At 26.0% G+C, this 21,008-nt stretch overlaps 1 protein-coding gene across 1 annotated transcript; it reads right to left on the minus strand.

Annotated features, from left to right (window-relative positions):
* Positions 1-11,192: 11,192 nt before the first annotated feature.
* LOC111315784 (uncharacterized) lies at positions 11,193-15,726 on the minus strand. Its single transcript, XM_022917791.2, has 5 exons — positions 14,928-15,726; positions 13,524-13,985; positions 12,803-13,180; positions 12,656-12,723; positions 11,193-11,739 (listed from the first exon to the last, which is right to left on the minus strand). Exons 1-5 carry the CDS (start codon positions 15,507-15,509, stop codon positions 11,514-11,516), a joined length of 1,716 nt encoding a protein of 571 aa, XP_022773526.2. The 5' UTR covers positions 15,510-15,726; the 3' UTR covers positions 11,193-11,513.
* Between the last annotated feature and the right edge of the window lie 5,282 nt (positions 15,727-21,008).

A 21,008-nucleotide genomic window follows, 5' to 3' on the forward strand; every position in this document is an offset into this window, starting at 1 on the left:
GTTTCTTCAAGGATTTTAATGTCTTTACCTTACCTAATATACCACACAAAGTACTCAAGGGTAACTTCATTTGAGCGTCTTGTTCTATCTTTTCTTTGAGGCCAATTTCAAGGTTACAGGATTTTGGCTATCCTTATGGAGGCATTAGTTTTAACATATGAGAACTCTATTTTACTAAGTCCAAAAGTGGTTGGGATAAACTGTTCATAGCCATATTATCTTTGCACCATGATGGGAGAATAACTTACTGCACCACAAAGCCTAACAGAGAAACCCAAAGCTTATCTTTACAACCATACATCATTAGTTCATAAAGCATCTAAATAGCTATCCATATCACATTTTGGCTAGTGAGCTTGCATAGAAATAAGATCCATGCTTCATTGAACTTTTATGTAGGCCATTCATTCTCATAGAATTCTTTAATGGGAGTGCTTGTAATGAAATAGGGATTGCAAAATTTACCACCATTATTTTCGATATGACTTTTATCTAAATGGTTAAAAATTGAACACATCCAATAATACGACCCTCTCTGTTTTGGCGACAGTGATTTAAAAATCTAATTGTCTTATTTAAAATTACAGGAATAGGGTTGATTTTGTAAATAAATTGATCAAATAAATTCACCACTGCAACATTAATATAACCCATTACTTTTGGAAATAGCATCATCCTATATAAAGCCAATGCTATCAAATCTATTCCTCTTTTAGTGCCAAAATATTTGAATAAAAAGTTATGAACAATAGACCGAAGAATACCAACACTTTCATTTTTTTCTTTTACCCAATTATCAATGGTTTGGACATCTATGGCCATCATTTGAGTAAGCTTTTTGCGATAACCAATCATTTTATTTTTCGAATATACTTTGTTAGGATTAGGGAGATCCAAGCAAAGGAAAGTTGAATATTCTTCAATAGTTGGCATCATGTCAACCTCATTCAAAACAAAGCAGTGATATGAAGGGTCCCAAAATTGAACCATGGCCTTAATAAGCTAATCATCCATAGGGAATAAAAAAAGTAATGCAAGGTCCCTAAATTTTTTTTGGAAAGTCTCCTTGGCAATGACACTCCATTGTTTCCAAATACTAACTAAATCGCTATGATCATTTCATTTGAGATTGAGATAGATTTTGGCAAGTAGAATAGTTACTTAATTGATTGGCAAACAATCATATTTTTTAAGTTGAGATTCCTTGAACTTTATTCTGAAGCTCATAAAGAACTTTGATAGGCTCTCTATGGATGTAATTAAGATTCTCTTTGTTAAGATTATTTTGTGGCAATTATTCCTTATATAAATCTAATGATGTGTGCATGCAAAATAAAATAGAGAAAAAGGTTAGTTAACATATACAAGGAATAGCATAATATATACAAAGAACAATATAAAAGGTTAGTATGCAAAAATATTTACAAGGAATAACACAAATTACAAGAATAATAACTATCCCATCATGTGTCTTATTTAGGTTTTTTCTAATAAAATGAGGGTAAGGCTCTAACCTAGGTTTGGATTCTTAGGGTTTATGTACATGCTAGGTTCAAAGGCTTGACAATCTAAAGGCTCCCAAATTGTTCCCTATATCATCGTCCATTATGGACTAATAGGACACCTTAATCCTTGCCCACCATTATAGGCTCAAATGAAAATGGTTCAATTTGAGTGGAAGTTTACGCTAGCTCACACGGAGGTTATTACCTCATAAGAGTGTAGGTACTTGCTCCCTTATAATAAAGGATAAAGCCCGAGTATAGAGCTTATACATGAATGCAAATGTGGTGTGTGTAAAGGGACATACCAAATAACCAAATAAATTAATGCACATAAAAAATTAAAATTTACAAAACAAGAAAACAATAATAAATAGGTTATTAATATGAAAATCACAAATAATTACATAATAAAACTATCAAAGCAAGGCTTATGATAACACATAAATAACTAATGGCTTGACGCTCTATAGTTCTTAGTGGAGTCACCAAATTGTCATAACGTTTTGATTGGGAAAACCTACCTATTAGACACAAAAATCATGAAGTCGCCACAAATCACTTTTAGATAGCTGTAATTGGCCTCCTATGTGAATCTGTCCTCTTTAAAGTTATCCTAAGTGTAAACTAAGGGTCCCTAAAAAGAATAAGCTTTGGTCTACATCAATAGAATTTAAGGTTTGGAATTCGGTAACATACAAGAAAGGTATTAACACCTTTTTATGCCCAAAATTGGTACCACATTAATTATGTTTATCTTGCTTAAGCTTTAATCAAAGATGATTTTTATCATGCAAATCAAAATCCTTACATGGTGATACATAAAATTCTATCAAAATATTCAATAATCATGCAATCATGCAATAAATATTAAAAAAATCATATCATGTAAATATCATCATACAAATACATAATAAATCATTTCAAATATCATGTAATAATATCATGCCTAGATCATGCTAAAATATTCATGTAAGAATGTCATGCAAATATATTAATTATCATGCAATAATAACAATAATGTAAATATGTAAATCAAATATAATCACACAAATACATTAGTAATATAATCATGCAATTATGCATATAATAAATATAAAATCATGCAATAATAATAATCATGCAAATAAATATATTAATAATCATACAATCACACAAATAAATAAATTAATAATCATGCAAATAGACATGCAATTAAATGTATAATCGTGCAATTAACAACGTAAAACATGTAATTAAATATCAAATCATGCAATTAATATAAAAATATGCAATTATATATCATTCAAAATTAATATAATAACATATCATGCAATAAATATAAAATCATGCAATAATAATAATCATGCAAATAAATATATTAATAATCATTCAATCACACAAATAAATTAATAATCATGCAAATAGACATGCAATTAAATATATAATCATGCAATTAACAATGTGAAACAAGTAATTAAATAGCTAATCATGCAATTAACAATGTAAAAGATGGAAATAAATATATAATCATGCAATTAACAATATCAATCATGCAATCAAATATATAATCATGCAATTAAATATATAATCATGTGATTAACAATATAAAACATGCAAATAAATATATTATCATGCAATTAACAATATAAAACATGCAATTAACAATATAAAACATATAAATAAATAAATTATCATGCAATTAAATATAAAATAATACAAATAATAATATAAATCATGCAAATAAGTATGCAATTAAATATATAATAATAATAATGCAACCACACAAAAAAATATGTTGATAATCATGCAAATAAATTAACAACCATGCAAACATATTAATAATCATGCAAATATATTAATAAATTACACAAATATATTAATCATGTAAATAAAATATTAGATAAATAAATTATCATGCAAATATAATATTAATCATGCAAATATAATATTAGTCATGTAAATTCATGCAAAAATAAATACCATGTAATAAATATAAAAATAAAAGTAAGTGATTAAGTATTATAAAAGTTATGCAAAAATCACCAAAAAAAATGAAGGCTAACATTACCTCAATGGATCACAGGTTCCAATAATTTTTTACCTTTCAAAAACTGATGTTTCCTATTATAAATCTTAGCATTCCTTCCAAAAACTCTAATCTTAGAATTCTTAGCCTTTTTAATCCCATTTAGTTGTGAATTTTTATGATTGACCCGAGTTTAATCCGATTGGACTGATTGCGACTAATTTTTACTTTCTTTGACCAAGTTTGACTATGAGGCATCGGGGTCAAATTGGTCCTACATTGATTTTGAAAACTTGTCAAAATTCAAAAAATATTGGATTAGAATCAAGTTGGATTTTAAGGGCATCACAATTGGTAGAATTTTGCTTAGATAAAATTTGGTGTCTACAATATGTTATTTCTAAAAGTAAGAATTTGAAATGAAAATGATAATTTCATTAATATATATAAATCATCATTTAAAACCAATATTGTACCCAATAGATATGAAATGAAAATGACAATTATGTTATTATGAACAATTATATTAAATGAAGTAGATATTAGATTTATTTATTTATTATGTTATTTAATCTTCAATATTCATCTTTTTTAATTTCTTTTTTTTATGAAGTAGATAGCATAAAATAGGAAAGTCGACAAAAAATTTATGACTAAACTTATTAATAGTTAAATATACTTACACCTCATATCTTTATACTTATGTTTCAATTCTAAGTATTAGATTTGTTCAACATTCATGAAAGTTTATTATTTATTAGACTACAATAAGAGTGTAAACTATTTCCCATTCCATAAAGCTAACTAGTTTTATGCACCTTAGACTTTCAAATTTTCTAAATGTTAAATTGAACATGTCCTTGAGACTTGAGTTAGTTATTTTATGTTACATAATAGTTATTGATTATTCACATGAAAAGACAATTGTTGATTATTATAATTATTATAAAAAAAATAGAATAATGTGATATCCATGTTGGAAACTTTTTTCTTATTTTAGATTACTAATATTTTAATTTATAATTTTGAATTTACAAATAATATGAATAATATGAATAATTAAATATTCATAGTTATAACAAAAAAAGGAAAATATTATATTTTCCTTTTTAGATTGTAAAATTAACGAATGCAAAACAATCAAATTAAATTACATAGTGATTTCATGATTTTTGTTTAATATGATTTGAGAATGATTAGTTTTAAAGTTTTAAAATATTATCTTTTTAATAATTTTATTTCCCATTATCTTTTAAAAAATAGCGATTAAAAATTTAATTTGATTAACAAATCAAACATGTGACCTTAGATTATGGAGTATATCATACATGATAAGATGTAAAATTTATTGTGTGTGTAGTTCATTGTATTTTTTTTTTTAATTTGATGCATAAAAACCTGAAAAGTGTAAAGAAAGTTTCAACTAAATTTCATCATTTTTCAAATTTGAATAAACTAATTTTAGTTAAAAAAACCCCTTGATTGGTTTTTAATTCACTCTAAATAAATAATTATATGTATTATTTTATTTGACAAGACAAAAATTTCAAGAAAATTAGTAAATTAATCATTCTTGAATTGAATATGGTAAAAAAAAACAAAACTTATTATTCAAAATCATGCATATAGTATAAATGTATAACAAAAAAGTTTCAAATGAAAACTTTTAGCCTGAAAGTAAAAGAAAGGAAATGAAGAAGCCTTTCTTTACCTTTCTTTTGTTTGGATTTCATATAAATTAAAATAAAGGAAAGGGATGCATGCTTAATCTACTTGCTTCCTTCGCATTCTCTCATTTTTTTAATTACTACAAATTGGGGGAAAGGGAAGTCAAAGGGAAAAAAAAAGAATAAAAATTTTAAAACTTGAAATAACTTTTATACCCTTATTTTTTTATATTCCAAATAAAGCTTTTATTTATTTTCAAATCTAATTAATGCCAAATCTTCTTACAATCCTTCATGAACTCATAGTCTAAAAAATATATATTTTAAAAAACAAGATATTACCTTATTATAAAGCAAATCCCTTTAAAAAAACAAAAAACGAAAAAAGAAAATTATTTAATTTCATATTATCGTTTTAATACATAAATCAATATATATAATCGTAAAAAAATAAGGTACTAATTCAAAGAATCAAATTAGTGTCCTAAATCACATGATCAATGTTGTTTACCTTGTTATTTGTCTAGTCATGTAATATATTCATAAAATTAATTTAAACACATGTATCATGCATCGTGGGCAAAGACTTGGGATATTTGATTTTTATATTTTATAACAAGTTTTTAAAAGATATTTGGTTTTTTACAATTACAAATATTTTACATTATTGTGCATTTTAGTTTTAATATTTCACCAAAAAAGTTTAGTTTGATATTTATATGTTATTTTATAAAAAGAAGCTTATAATTAAAAAAAAAAGTTATAATGAATTATTTTCTTTATTTTTCTCTCTTTAAGCAAATAATAGTTGTTATGATTCTTTTTTTTTCTTTTATTAATTTAGCAATCCATATAAGATTATATGTATCATTTCCTTTCCTCTAAAAATTTTTCTTTCCTTTATTTTCCTTCACTAATATTTATCCAAACATAACGTTAGATTTAGTAAAATGTTCTTTCAACTTTAGTATTTATTCATTTTCATTAATGTTTTAATGTTATTATAAAACAATTAGAAATTTAATAAAACTCTGCAATATTAATGAGTCAAATATTAGAGAATCATAAACTATTATAATTATTATTTCCTTAACTTTCATAAAACATTTATTTTTAATAGTGCACTACATAAACATATTAAAAGGAGAATTTATCTTAATTATTATAACTTCTTGTTTAAATATAACTTATTTTGTAGAGTTTTTAAAGCAAATAAAAAGAAATAATATTTTTTAGTGTTAGATTTTTTATTAACTACTTAATGCTTAACTTTTTTAATTAAAATAATGCAAAAAATAAACTATAAAAAATCAGGATTTATTTACATAAGTACCACCTATAATTTAAGTTTTCATTTTTAGTAAATTTATTTGAATCAATATCAATTTTTTATTTTATTTTTTAAATATAATTAATGTTAACCATAAATTATTAAGATAATGAATTTTTTTAATATTATAAAAAGTTTGCAACATTAAATTAAAAAGTTTTTGCATCTTTAAAATAAATCAATTTCTTTTATGTCAAATAAATGAATAAATGAATTTTTTTATTAAAGATTATAATAAGTAGATTCTTTTGTTTATTTTCAAATCTATATGAAATTTGACAAATATAATTAAAAAATTATTATTTTATATAAAATACATTTTAATATAAATGCCTCGACAAGTTACATACAATATGTTTTTATAATATGATTAAGTAATAATTAAAAGTATATATAAATTAAGCTAATATTTAATTTTATATAAAACCAAAATATCTATTAAATAAAAGTGGTTAAAAACCAAATTACATGTATCTTTGATATCACTATTCAAACCATCAATAACAAATGTAAATAGCAAATTAATATATCTAACAAACAAATAGTTTCAAAGAGGGAAAACAATTACAATTTAAAAATAGTCTAACTAATGATAAATGGAAAGTCACTTATATAATAAAAAAAAAAAAAGAAAAACTATAAGCCATAAAGAAAATAATAAGTTTATAAAAATATTAACAAAATCAGTTAAAAATTTTATAAATGCGAAGAACATCAAAAGTCAAAAACTTGTATAAATTTAATGCAACTGAAAGTATAAAAATAATAACTTAAATGGTTGAATTTTATGTAATAAAATTAAGAGATTTAAGATTTATTTGAAATGTCATGTAACCAAATACTACATAATTTAACATGGAATTTATTGAAAAAGTTAGTTTTATTATTTTATTTCACAAGTAAAAAAATTAAAAAAGAAAAAGAGATTTTAGTAAATCAATCGTACTGGAATTAAAAATTGTAAAAATGAGAAAAATTCATTATTCAAATTCAACTAATTATCATAAAAAAATCATGTAGATATAACATGAATGCGTAATGGAAAAGTTCCTAATGAAAACTTTTAAAATATCCTTTCAACTCTAATAGTTATTTATTTTTATTAATATTTTAATGTTATTATATGGAAAAAAAATAGAAGTATAGTGAACTTAATAAAATGATGATTAAATATCAAATAATCATAAATTATTATTATTATTTTTTCTACTTCCACAAAATATTTATTTTCTAATAACTTGCTACGTGAAACATATAAAACTGTGAAAGTTATCTTTTCTTTATCAATAAAAAGCCTTGAATTTTATAACTTACATAAACCTTACACTCTTGTTGCATTCAAACAAGTTCTTAATTTTTAATTTGCATCTAAATTAAACACTTAATCATTAATTTGTATCCAAATAAGCTCTTAAATGTTTAATTTATATCTAAATAAGCCCTTAACATAAATAATTCTTTCATTTGAAATAAGAGTTTATTTGAATACAAATAAAACTATAAGAACTTATTTGGATATAAAAAAAAGTATAAGGACTTATTTAAGAAAAGTGGAATAGTTTATGGGTTTTTTTAGTAATTTAGCTGTTAGGTCATTTACTATCGATTTGAAATTACTTGTGCTGAACTTTTTTTTTCCTTTTTTTTTATAGTTAAAATGATGATAAAATCAATTATAAAAAATCATAAGTTATTTGCATGAGTAACACTTATTATTTAAACTTACATTTATAATATTTTTATTTAAATCGATATTGATTATTTACTTTAATTTTTTTAAAATATAAATAATGTTAATCATAAATTATTATAAAAATGAAATTTTTTGTTTTAGCATTATAAGATTACAATATGAAATTGAATGAACTTTGCATCTTTTTAACAATAAATCATTTTTTGTGTCAAATAAATGATTAAACAAAAAATTTTACTAAATATTATAATAAGTGGATTTTTCCCATTTTCATATCTACATGGAATTTGGCAAAATATAATTAAAAATCATTATCTTTATGATATACATTTTAATATAATATTGTCCATAGCATACTTATATTTCTTTTAGAAATGGTTTGGCATGCTACAATTTTTTTTCCAATGAAATTATAAAGTAATAATTAACAAAATATATTAAACTAATATATTTGACTATAGCACCTCTCAATAACAAATTAATATATTCAACTGATAAATAAATTCAATAAGGCAAAACACAATAATTATAACTTATAAATGGTGTAACCGAGGACAAATTGAAGGCACCTCAAACATTACAAATGTTTAATTATAACTTGAAAACAATAATGATATAAATTTAAAAATAAAAATGAATTTTATATTTTATGATTGCTACAAATAAAGGAAATTTATTACAAAAAAGGAGAAAATGTGAAAATTTTAATTTAGATAAAATTTTCTTTTCTTACATGAATTCTAACAATTAACACCAAAATGTACCGGAAATCTGAAAATTTTGCTTACATAAAATTTATTAAAATTACTTGGAATCTAATAATTAGCACAAAAAAGTAACAAAAAAAATAAAATAACAACTACAATGTGAAAAATAAGAAAGACTAATTAATATAACATCAAACAATAGCTTCAACATAAAACTTGTAAAATAATATGTGAGCAAAACTATTTTTTTTTATTTTCAATTATATTAATGTTTAAATTTATTTACCTAATATAATTCATATGAAAAATTATTGAATATAAAAACTTAAAAATTAATATAAAATATTATAATATGAATTTTATAAGAAACTAAGAAATAATATAAAAAATTTTAACTATTTTTACAAATTCATCCATAGAAAGGAATATGTTATTAGTAATTATCATAACGGTTTTGGGGACAGCTAGATGAATTTAAAAATAAAAAAAGCCACCATCAATCTTTTTTGGTTAGATGTGATTGACTACATATTAAAACCTACCTTTTCAATAAATCTTAAATTAATTAAAGTTTATTAAAAAGATAAATTTAAGATCTGTGAAACAGTTTAGGTTTGGAAGACGGTTACATGTAGAGAATGATTAGCATCCCCATGGCGTCCATCTAAAATTGGTACCAATTAACTATGTGTTTATTCTTTAATCATGTCAAAATGATCTTAATTTTGGTGTTTAAAAATAATTTCTTTTTTTTATTTGCAACAAAAATATTTTGTTTGTTTTTTTATCTTTTGTTTTAAAAATAAATAAGAATCTTGTGTATCAAAGACTTTTGTAAAATATTTCAATACGTTGGTAATATTTAGAGGAATCTTCTCATCTAAGGATTTTTTAAAATTACTAAGACTTCTTAAGACTTTTATCCTCAACGGTTCATATTTATCCTTAAAATTAATATTTAAGAATGCATATAACAAATACTTGTGATTTATCTCAAATGTGTTTTCTTATCATAAAAACATTTCTTATTATTATTATTTTTTTTATTAACCAAAAAAATGAGAAAATCTTTGTAAAAAATTATTTTAAATGCTCCAATGCATTAACGATATTTTAAATAAATTTTTTTACCTAAAAATTCCTAAAAAAGCTACTTAGATTTCTTTAAAATCTCATTCTTAGAGATTTTGTTTCTTTTCAAAATTAATGTGTATAAATAAAATACGATGCACATGGATTAAGTCGTAACACTATTGCATTATAACACTATTGGATTAATTCATAACCTCGTTCCATTATGAGGTTGGAGCCAAAGAATCAAGTAAGGCTTATCAACAGCCTCAAGTGGATATATAAAAAAAATAATTTTTAAAAAATTTATTTATTACTGAGATGATATTATTCGATTAACTGATAATCTATAAAATCTATACATTGACGTGCATCAATGCATCATATATATATATATATATATATATATATATATATATATATATATATAGGAAGCGAAAGTTGAGTTTCTTCTAATTGGAGTCTTCCTGCAATTAACTTAAAGCATGAATTCTCATTCCAATATAAGGTTGGAGGCAAAGAATCAAGTAAGGCTTATCAACAGCCTCAAGTCGACAAAATCACTGCAAATAAGAATGAGTTTGGCGATGATGATCAATTTTATGCAGGTCTTGATCTTGATGCCGTGGAGGCACAAGCTATCTTGCTTCTCAAAAACAAGTCAGAGTCATCTTTGGAGAAGCAAGGGATAATTGCTGAATCAAACCTACAGAAAGGTGGGCTTGAGGGTTTTCCATCATTTGATCTAGGGATATGGTAATTTAGGCAAAACATTTAACTGGACTGCTTAGGCACCCGCTGCAAAATCGCTCTTGGAATTATCAGTATATCGAAATGATTTCTTGTAGCCGCTCACAAGTTAGATTAGATTTATTTTGGATCAGGATATTGTAAGCTGTGGTGGAATGTCTTGTATAGTTCGTAAAGCTCAACGTTTAGAGGGAAAACAATGTATTTATGTATCTAGTTAATGATGTCCTTCATGTGTTGAATCAAGTTATGAATTCCATGCCAAATAAAAGTAAAACATCATAGGAGAAATATAGCATGGAAACTCGCCTTTTCTTTGTTTTCTTTTACCATTTAGCATTTCAATAACAAAGTATTAATCGATGCCAGACATCTTAAGACGAGAAGGAAAATGTCCTATAGGGAGTGGCTGCCTTCGCATTTCAGCAAAATTTGTTGGTTATCAAGGATCTGAACCTGTCAAATAGGACAAACATCCATTTGAATTTTTACTTGTTACTAGCACTGAAAGCACCATTGCGTTGAAAACCATTACACCAAACAAATCCTAGAAATATAAAATAGAGCTTCAGTGACTTCACAGTCCGGTCCACAATCAGATTTGCCCAAGCATCCAACAAGCATTACAACAAAATCTACATTTCCTAAGGGTTAATGGTTAAAAAACATTTTTACATGAGGCATGCCACCCAGATTCACATCCAACAAAAACAGATTCATCTAGAAGCGAAACCGAGATTATGCAATAAAAAAAGAGGGGGGGGGGGGGGAGCAGCAAAAAGTGACTAGCCTTGGCCTGAGCCTGACATGTATGACATGGCTCGCCGGAATTCTAGAGATTTGAAAGCAGAATCTGGGAAATGTTTTCCATCTGGTACCCATAATCCACCTGTCTGTGGCAGTGAAATCTGAGGTTGGCTACTCACTTTACCTTCTTGACCAGCTTCAGCGGATGAGAATTCTTTCTTTTTCTTCACAAATTCAAAGAACTCCGCAACTTGGCATGCATACCTTCATCAAAGCCAGTTCAGAAACAATTAAATCTAAAGGCACACGGGATATATGAACTTTTCACTAAAGGCATAGATCCCAGGATACTATATGAACTACGACTTGACAAATGTTACAAATCCAGTACCCAAAGTAATAAATGAAGAAACGGTAAGTATTTATTTATTTTGAAAAGACAAGGAAGCTCAAACCAAGGACGTGTAACATTTACAAAAAGCATCGTGGTAGATTTAACCTAAGGGGTTTCAGATGTGAAGAGAATGATGCAGGTAGAAATTTATTTCTCTTTGCATGATGATACTGTAATAATAAATTCTATAAACCATGAATCCAATCCCTTAGACATCGTACCACTTGAGTGCTTAGAAGTTTGATATTTCAGCACAATTTTCAAGCCTATTATCCTTGTATTGATTTGACAGATGATAGGAGGCCTTGATGCTCCTAAATAAGATATTATCAAAAGAGTTTATATTCTAAAGCATGCACTGAAAATTGGTCTCACTAGCGTATCAGATTCCCACCTCCACATTGAAAAATTAATAAAATGTAAATCAAGTATCATTCTTGATTTAAAGTGATAGCTTCAGGGTCAGGAGATGAAACAAATTAGAAACCAGCCTTTCACCATTGAAGAAGCTCTTTTGTTTATCTGTTTTTTGGACAAGTAAGCAAAGCTCATTTGATATTCAGCCCAGTCTTGGCCCTAGTGATTGTTACCTCTCTTTAAGAGGGTTGAGGCTAAGGTTCAACTCCCTTCTCCCACATTAGTCTTCCTCAAATATACCCTAGCCCCCCAAACCAGTAAAAAAAAGTACATACCTATCAAGACAGCATTTCAAATTGCAGATATAATATTCAGTTAACTACTATCTTTTAAACAATACGATGAATACTGAAGGTAATGTCATCTTACTGTCTCTTTGCTTCAATATCCCTGCTGAAATCAATGTTGGGTTCACAGTCCAGCACCAAAGCAGGAACCTGTTCATAAACAAAGAAACTAGGATACAGTCTTAAGGAAGGCAACAATCTAAATTTCATAAAAACAAAACCATCATACCTTTTGAATACTAGAATGCATACGGTTACCCTCTAAAAAGAACACTCGATCTCTGATATCAGGATGCAGAGAGCTATCCATAAGGATGGGTAACTTACTAACAGACAGTACTCCATGATTTCCACTTTCAAAAGGGAAAAGCCAACTCTCATGCTTTTCATGCAAGTCACAGAGATAATCTAGGCTCACTCCACCCTCTTCTGCTCTCTTTCGCAGCATCATCCTCTTATGGCATGTATCAGGACTTGCCCTTAGATAGATAAAACCATCAGGAATAAGCCCTGGCAAGCATGATACAACTGGATCAAACCACGAGTCATAAATGCTGATCTCCATCTCATTCATCCAATTTGCTTCATGAACAGCTCGTACAAACACCTTAATTAAGTAAAAATGAGATAAAGTTGTCAGTCTTGAAACTCTTAGGTCAAGGTTTTCTTCCTCTTAATTGGAATAAACCAAAGCAGAAAGGAAATAACTGCATGGATATAAATCCAAAGACTTTGGTCATTGTTCAACTGAAAAATCTGCAAGAACTTCTAAAATCCTTTTTCATATTGGACCAAACTTATCTTATAATCCTCAAAAGATAAAAACTTAAGATCAATGAAAACTTCTGGAGATGCGAACATGACAACCACAAAGAGAAACTCTATTATCATATCTTCATAACCTACAGAAAAAAAATAAAAGTAATAGTCAGAAGCTATTCAATGCTTACCATCCTGTCACTGAAAACGCTCCTTTCCATCAATCTGAGTGGCTTAATTCCCCCGGATGACTCTCTCTCCTGCATAACCCTAGTAACAAAGACATAATTTTGAAAGGTATAGGCATACCTATGAGGTTCAGCATAAAATGCATCTAATATATTGAAATGGTCAGGTCCAACATTTTGCCACTTATCAATGGGTTCTGGAACAATCTCAACAAGATCCCGTAGCTCTAGTGTTTCATTAGCTATTCTCTGAAGGAATGTTGTCTTTCCGACACTGATATTTCCTTCAACACAGAATGTTAACCGTTTCTTTGCAGCTGGTTTTACATCTGAGTTTAAATCCTTCAGTTCTTCATCCACACTCTCCTTAATAAAAGTTGTTATACTCTCAGCATGATTTCTGTGCATAATCCCAACTGAACTTTGTAAATACTCAACCATCTTCTGACTAGCCTTTCCAAAAAACTGCAAACAAGTAAAGCCCAATTTAGCAAACAATCTCATCAAAGCATCACAGAAAAATAGTGGTTTCCTCCTAGCACATGAAAACATAAGTTCGCACATGACTTTCTCAACCTATATACTCAAAAACTCTGGTCTTCACATTTAGGAATTCAATAATAGCAACCAGTTGGACCACGTTGGATACAGATTGGGCTTCCATCCTTTATTTTTCTTTCGGTCCATGACTATTTAATACTCCCATCATCACCACTCACATAAGTTGAACCCACCCATGAACTATGGATGTCATACCTGTGAACGGTAATAAAGGTCATCTAAACGTAGGCACATTTTGGTCCTGGAAAATGAGATTGCACACTTCATTTCTTTAGTACAAATGCATACTTGGAAATTACTTTCACAAAAAAAAAAAAAAAAAAAATCGAAACCAATTTATATTTACTCTTCCTATTGCAAGAACATTAGCAAGCAACACTTTCAGTCAGCATCTACAAGTTTTATCCAATAACCATACAGCCTGGAAAGAAAAAGCTCAGAAGCTAGAAAGAGCCTGCTATGTGTAATGGAGACATGAATCTATACAGTGATGTGGATAAGATCCTAGAAACATAAGGGCTGTATAAACGCACCCATTTCTGAAATAGATTAAGAAAAAAAAAAAAGACCACCCATTATCTGCAACACTGCAAACCAATAAATCAAATTCAAAAATCAACCAAAAAGAAAAAAACCCTTTCCAGAAAATATGGAAATATAACCAACAAACACTTTTAGCTCCAAATATTGCCATGAAAGACTAAATACACCAATCCCTAAAACCCAACAATCTCATCAAAGCATCACAGAACAAAAAATAACATCCCTAAACCCCAACTCAGTTTTAAACAGTTCAATCCAAATAAACTTAAAAAAATAATAATTAAAAAAAAAGAAAAAGAAAACCTTATGCCTGTACAAGTGCTTGAGCTCAGCAACACCTTGAATCCCATTCTCAACAAGCTTCCTCAAATTTCTAGGTCCCACACCTGGAATAGTCAACAAATCCGGACTCCCCACCAAAACCCCTGAACCCTTATGCCTTGTACTCAACCTTATCGGCTTCTCTTTTTCTTCTTTCCCTTCATTTCCACCAAAACTCTTCGACCCTTCACTGGTACTCAACTTCTCCTCCACCCCACCTGAATGGCACCAAGCCGGTCGAATCCCAACCCTCCTAGGCCAAGCCCGTAGACAGGTTCTTGTATTTAATCTGGGCCAGTAAATACTAAAAGTAGCAGTGGTATAAAACAACCTGGAAAAGGAAGGGATTTTGTTGGTAAGAGCGGCAGCGGCAAGGGCTGAGCTGCAGCCCGGGAGAGTGGCTGTGGGCATTCTGAAAGGGGTATTATTAGTAGCAGTAAAGGAGAAAGGACGAGAAAGAGAAAGAAAAGGCACAGAGGGTTTAAGAAAAGGCAAAGAGGGTTTAAGGGAAGAAGTAGAAAGAAGGGGAGGGAAAGAAGGGCTTCTTCTTATCAGTTTCTGCATCCCTCAAACGCATTTCACTGTCTCTGGGTTGTTCGCTTTCTTTGTTTGGTGTTTGGGTTTCTATTAAAATTCAATGGAAACTAAATTGAAGAGAAGAGTGAGAAAAGAGAAAAGAGCAGTGGAAGAGAGAAGAGGCGGGAAGAAGGGGGGGGGGGGGGGGGGAAAGGGTTTTGCAGTAGTTGGCGTAAGCGGTAAGGCCTCTGATTCGCAAAATCTTAAATTTAAAGGGAAAATGTGATATTTAGAGTTTTATTTAATTTTTAAAAGATTTTGTTTTTAGATTCAGTCATGTGACTGAAAGAATTTAAATTTAGTAAATTATGTATTTTGATCATAATTTTTTTGATAATCTTATAAAAAAATCTTTCATTTTATTTTATAAAAATAAATATGACAAATGATGTCTTTATAATTGAATGAATGAAGTATTTTATTTAATTTTATTTTTATCCTTAAATAAACAAGACAAATGATATTTTTATCATCAAATGATACTTTCATTATCAAACGATGTATATTTTTATCATCAAACGATGTCTTTATTAAATTTTTATTTATATAAAAATATAAAATATTTAATTACAACATTTAATTAGAAAAATAATTATAATTATTTGAATTTAAAAATTAAAAATACTCAATTACAATGTTTAGTTAAAAAAACACTTTAATTACTTACATCTAAACCAGATACTGAAAGTTACAACAACCTTGTTGAATGCCATGAAGCTTTGCAGAAAGTTGCCTTTTTCAATTGAGTTGGATATCCAATACTCACTTAATTATGCCAAATGTTCTATGGTATTATACCTATTTATATATAGTGATTTTTGTGTTAATTTAAACAAAATACCCTATCCTGGTTGCATAAAAGGCAACTAGCATCTGATGATCAGAAGGTCACACCATGAATATTTTCTTATCTTTAAGCCATGACTTCTAGCACAACAAAGCTAGATGGCATGAGATGATCCGAAGGTGACAAAGCCATGCGATGGGTTTTCATATCAGTGTAACACTTGGCACACATTTCTCTGTTGCCATATGTCCCGGTAGAACACATTTGCATCTATCACAACATGTGATACATAGCTCTCAAGCTATAGAAACGTATGCCTATTATGACGTAATTTAGTTTGAATTATGGCGTTTCTTCATTACAACGCAATAATCATTTCATTTCATGTCTCAAACAACTGATAATTATGACATATGATAAATGTCGTAATTTTCAGTTATAGAATATATGAGATAAAAAAAAAAAGAAACGAACCAATTTTGGCATTTTGTTCAAAATAAAAGCACCATAATTGAGTTAAAATAAAATTTAATTTCAATTTAAAACTTGCTTTTCAAAAAAATAACATAGATAGAAAATTTTTTATTCAAATCAAATTTAAAAGTTAAGCAATTTTTCATCTAAAATCTTAAAATATTACAAAAAAATACAAGTTTTTTGTTCTGAGACTTTGAGTACTATTAAAAAATCTAATTTTTTTTTTAGAATCAAATAATCTTAAATTAAACGTGAGAATAAAATACACACAATCAAGATTTCGAGAAAAAATTTTTACATTTCCCCAAATTAAATGAATAGCTAAAGACTTTATAAGTAGTATTGATTTTTTGTTAATAGAAATAGCATTTAAAACACAAAACCTGATCATATGATATGAATACATATGAAAATAAAATATATAAGTGAAATAATTTAAAATTTTAGTAATAATTATATATTAATTTAACAAAAGCTAAAATATGAAAAAGCCTTTGAAGCATACAAAACAATCTAGCTAAGCTCTTATACTATTATGTCATTTAAACAAGCCCCTCAACTTTTAATTTTTTATTATTAAAGCCCTTTTACTTTTATTTTCTATTATCAAAGTCCTTCTATTCTTATATTAAGCTTGCGTCAATAGGAGTGTAATTGATCGAGTTTAAATCAATACAGTATTAACCTCAAGTTCGATTCGAAATTTAAGACTCGAAAATCAACTCAAATTAGATTGAGTTTTATTTTTCTAGCTGGAGTTCGACTCGAGATAGAAATCGAACTACTTGAGTTCGCTCGATTAGGTTCGATTAATATATAAAAATAAGCTCGATTCTTATATTCGACAAAAGCTCGATATTTGTGCTCAAGCTCAAACTCAAGTTTGAGATATTTTATTAATTAAAATAATAAAAATATATTTAAATATAAAAATTCGATTATGCTCGTGAGTTACTTGAATTGGATATAAGAATGCTCGAACTCAACTTAATTAATAAATCATGCTACTCAAGCTCGACTCGATAATAATCAAGTTGAATTTAAATTTTATTTGAATCAAATCCTAATAATTTGTGAATACTAATATATCATTTACACTTAAAGCATGAGATAATCAGAAGGTGCCAAAGCCATGCGATGGGTTTTCATATAAGTGTAACACTTGGCACCCATTTCTCTGTTGCCGTATGTCCCTGGTGGAACACATATGCATCTATCACAACATGTGATGCATAGCTCTCAATGTTATAGAAACGTATGGCTATTATGACGTATTTGAGTTTCAATTATGGCGTTTCTTCATTACAACAAGATAATAACTTCATTTCATATCTCAAATAACTGATAATTACGAGATATGTTTTAAGATAAATGACATAATTATTAGTTATAGAATATATGAGATATAAAAAAAAACCAATTTTGGGCATTTTGTTCAAAAGAAACATCACAATTGAGTTAAAATAAAATTTAATTTTAGTTCAAAACTTATTTTTGAAAACGGTAACATAGATAGAGAAAATTTTTTATTTAAGTCAAATTGGAAAGTCAAGCAACTTTTCATTTAAAATTCTAAAATATCATAAAAAAATGTAAGTTTTTGATTTTAGGACTTTGTTAAAAAATTTGATATTTTTTTTTAAAATCAGATAACCTTGAATCAAACGTAAAAATAAAATACCCATGATCAAAATTTTGAAAAAAAAATTTTACATTTCCTCAAATTAAATGCATGCTAAAGACTTTTTAAGTAAGGTTTTTAATTGATTGTTTTTAATAAAAATAGCATTTAAAACACAAAACCTGATCATATGACATGAATACATATGAAAATAAAATATAAAGGTGAAACGGTTTAAAATTTTAATAATAATTATATATTAATTTAATAAAGGCTAAAATATAAAATGCAAAACAATCTAACTAAGCCCTTGTACTATTATGTCATCTAAACAAGCTCTTCAACATTTTATTTTTTATTATTAGAGCTCTTCTACTCTTATTTTTTATTATCAAAGTCCTTATACTTTTATATTAATGACATATTAACGTATTTTAAGATATGTGGCTAATAACATGATAAAAAAATGCACACATGTAAAAATAAGAAATAAAAAAAAATGATCTAACAAAAAATTTTATTAATTGATATTATAATTAAAAATAATAATATATAAAATTAATAAGAAAAACTGAAATGCCAAAATTTATATGAAAATTAATAAAAATGATTAATTATTTGACCACCTTTGATAATAATTAATAAAAGAAAATGTATATAAGTAAAATTAATAAAAAAAAAATCTAAATTCATATACAAAATATAAAAATAATTTTAATTTCCATTTTACTAATTTTTATATAAATATAAATATTTCTTTTTTATTAATTTTATATATAGATACTTCTTTTTTATTAATAAATAATAATTAATTATATTTTTTATTAATAAAAAAGAATATCTATATATAAACTTAATAAAAAAGAAATATTTATATTTAAATGGAAATTAGGAACAAGAAAATTAAAATTATTTTTTTATTTTTATATTAATATAGAATTTTTTTATTAATTTTACATATATACATTTCTTTTTCACTAATTATTTTTTATTATGGTATCAAATAATTAATCATTTTTCTTAATTTTCATATAATTATAGACTTTTCTCCTTTATCAATTTTACATATAAACATTTTTATTAATAAAATAATAATTTTACTTATATATATATTTATTATTTATTTTCGATCATTGTCAAATAATTAATTATTTTTATTAATTTTCATATAAATTTAGATATTTTATGTTTTATTAATTGTATATATTATTATTTTTTATAATTATTTTTAAATATGATATCAATTAATAAAAATTTTTTGGACTTTGTTTTTGAAAATTTTTTTTTTACACTTGTATATATTTTTGCCATATCATTGTTAACATATCTTAAAATATGCCAATATGTTATTAATGTAAAAGTTGAAGGGCTATGATAATAGAAAATAAAAGTTGATGGGCTTATTTAAATAACATAATAGTATAAGGGTTTAGTTAAATTATTTTGAATACTTTAAGGCTTTTTTTATATTTTAGCTTTTAACAAAATTTTTTTTTTATATTTTTATATCGATACGAATTATAATACATAATTTTCATATAAAACACGATATAAGTATATAAATTTTAATATTTTATATGATATAAATATATAAATCATCATATTTATTTATCAAGAAAAAAATGAAAACAAGTGCAATTTTAGGCTTGGTTTAATAAAATGTCTTTTTGTTTACTTTTATTTTTATTTTTTAGAAAATAGTTTTTGGTTTTTACTTTTTGTTTTTCAAAAAATATATTTAATGAACTAAATAAAAATTAGCTTAATATAAAATAAAAAATAAATAATTATAAAAATAATAATTATTAATGACATTTAATTATAAATATATAATTATTAATTATTAATTATTAATTAGTAACTTTTAAAATAACTCAAAAGGTCAATTTCTAACTTACAAAGCATTAAAAAAAAAAAGCGTAATAAGCATTCATTATTTTTATAATTGATTTTTTTTTATTTTATGTTTGAGTTTATTTTCATTTTTATTTTTTAAAAATTTATTTTCATTTTATTACCAAATTTTCACTGTCATTTTTTACTTTTAAAAAATAAAAATAAAAAATACCTATATTTTCTAAAATAAACACTACCTAATTTTTTTTTTACTTTTTATATTTTTGGATGTTTTAGAATTTATAATACATAAGCTATAAAATTTTTACTTGTATATTTTTTACATAAATTTATTAATTTTTTTAAAATAATTGAATTTTTAATTCTACTAATAAATTTTTTAAAAATTTATTAATGATGATAGGATAATTGTGTTTGCGCAAAGTATTTTTGAATTAAAAGATTTAATAAAGTAAATTTTTTTTTTTTTGGTTGGATTTGAGTTTGGGAGAATGTGCCAGCAATTTAGGAGCTTGGCAGAAAAGAGTTTATAGCATTGTTTATGGATAGGAAAAAACAAAAGATTTCAACAGAAAGAGGCAGGCCACGTCATCGTCACATAAATTTAATGAACCTTATTTCTTGTGTTTGATTGTGACATCTCATGAAAAATTTTTTTTCGTGAGGCGTACTTTTTGGATTTTGTTCCGTAAACTTTGTACGTAAGTTTATTTAAGAAGATTTATTTACGCAAGACTTGGCGAAT

The sequence above is a fragment of the Durio zibethinus genome, chromosome 20 (assembly GCF_047325235.1).
Source record: "Durio zibethinus cultivar Kanyao isolate XHJ-2024 chromosome 20, ASM4732523v1, whole genome shotgun sequence".
Lineage (NCBI taxonomy): Eukaryota > Viridiplantae > Streptophyta > Magnoliopsida > Malvales > Malvaceae > Durio > Durio zibethinus.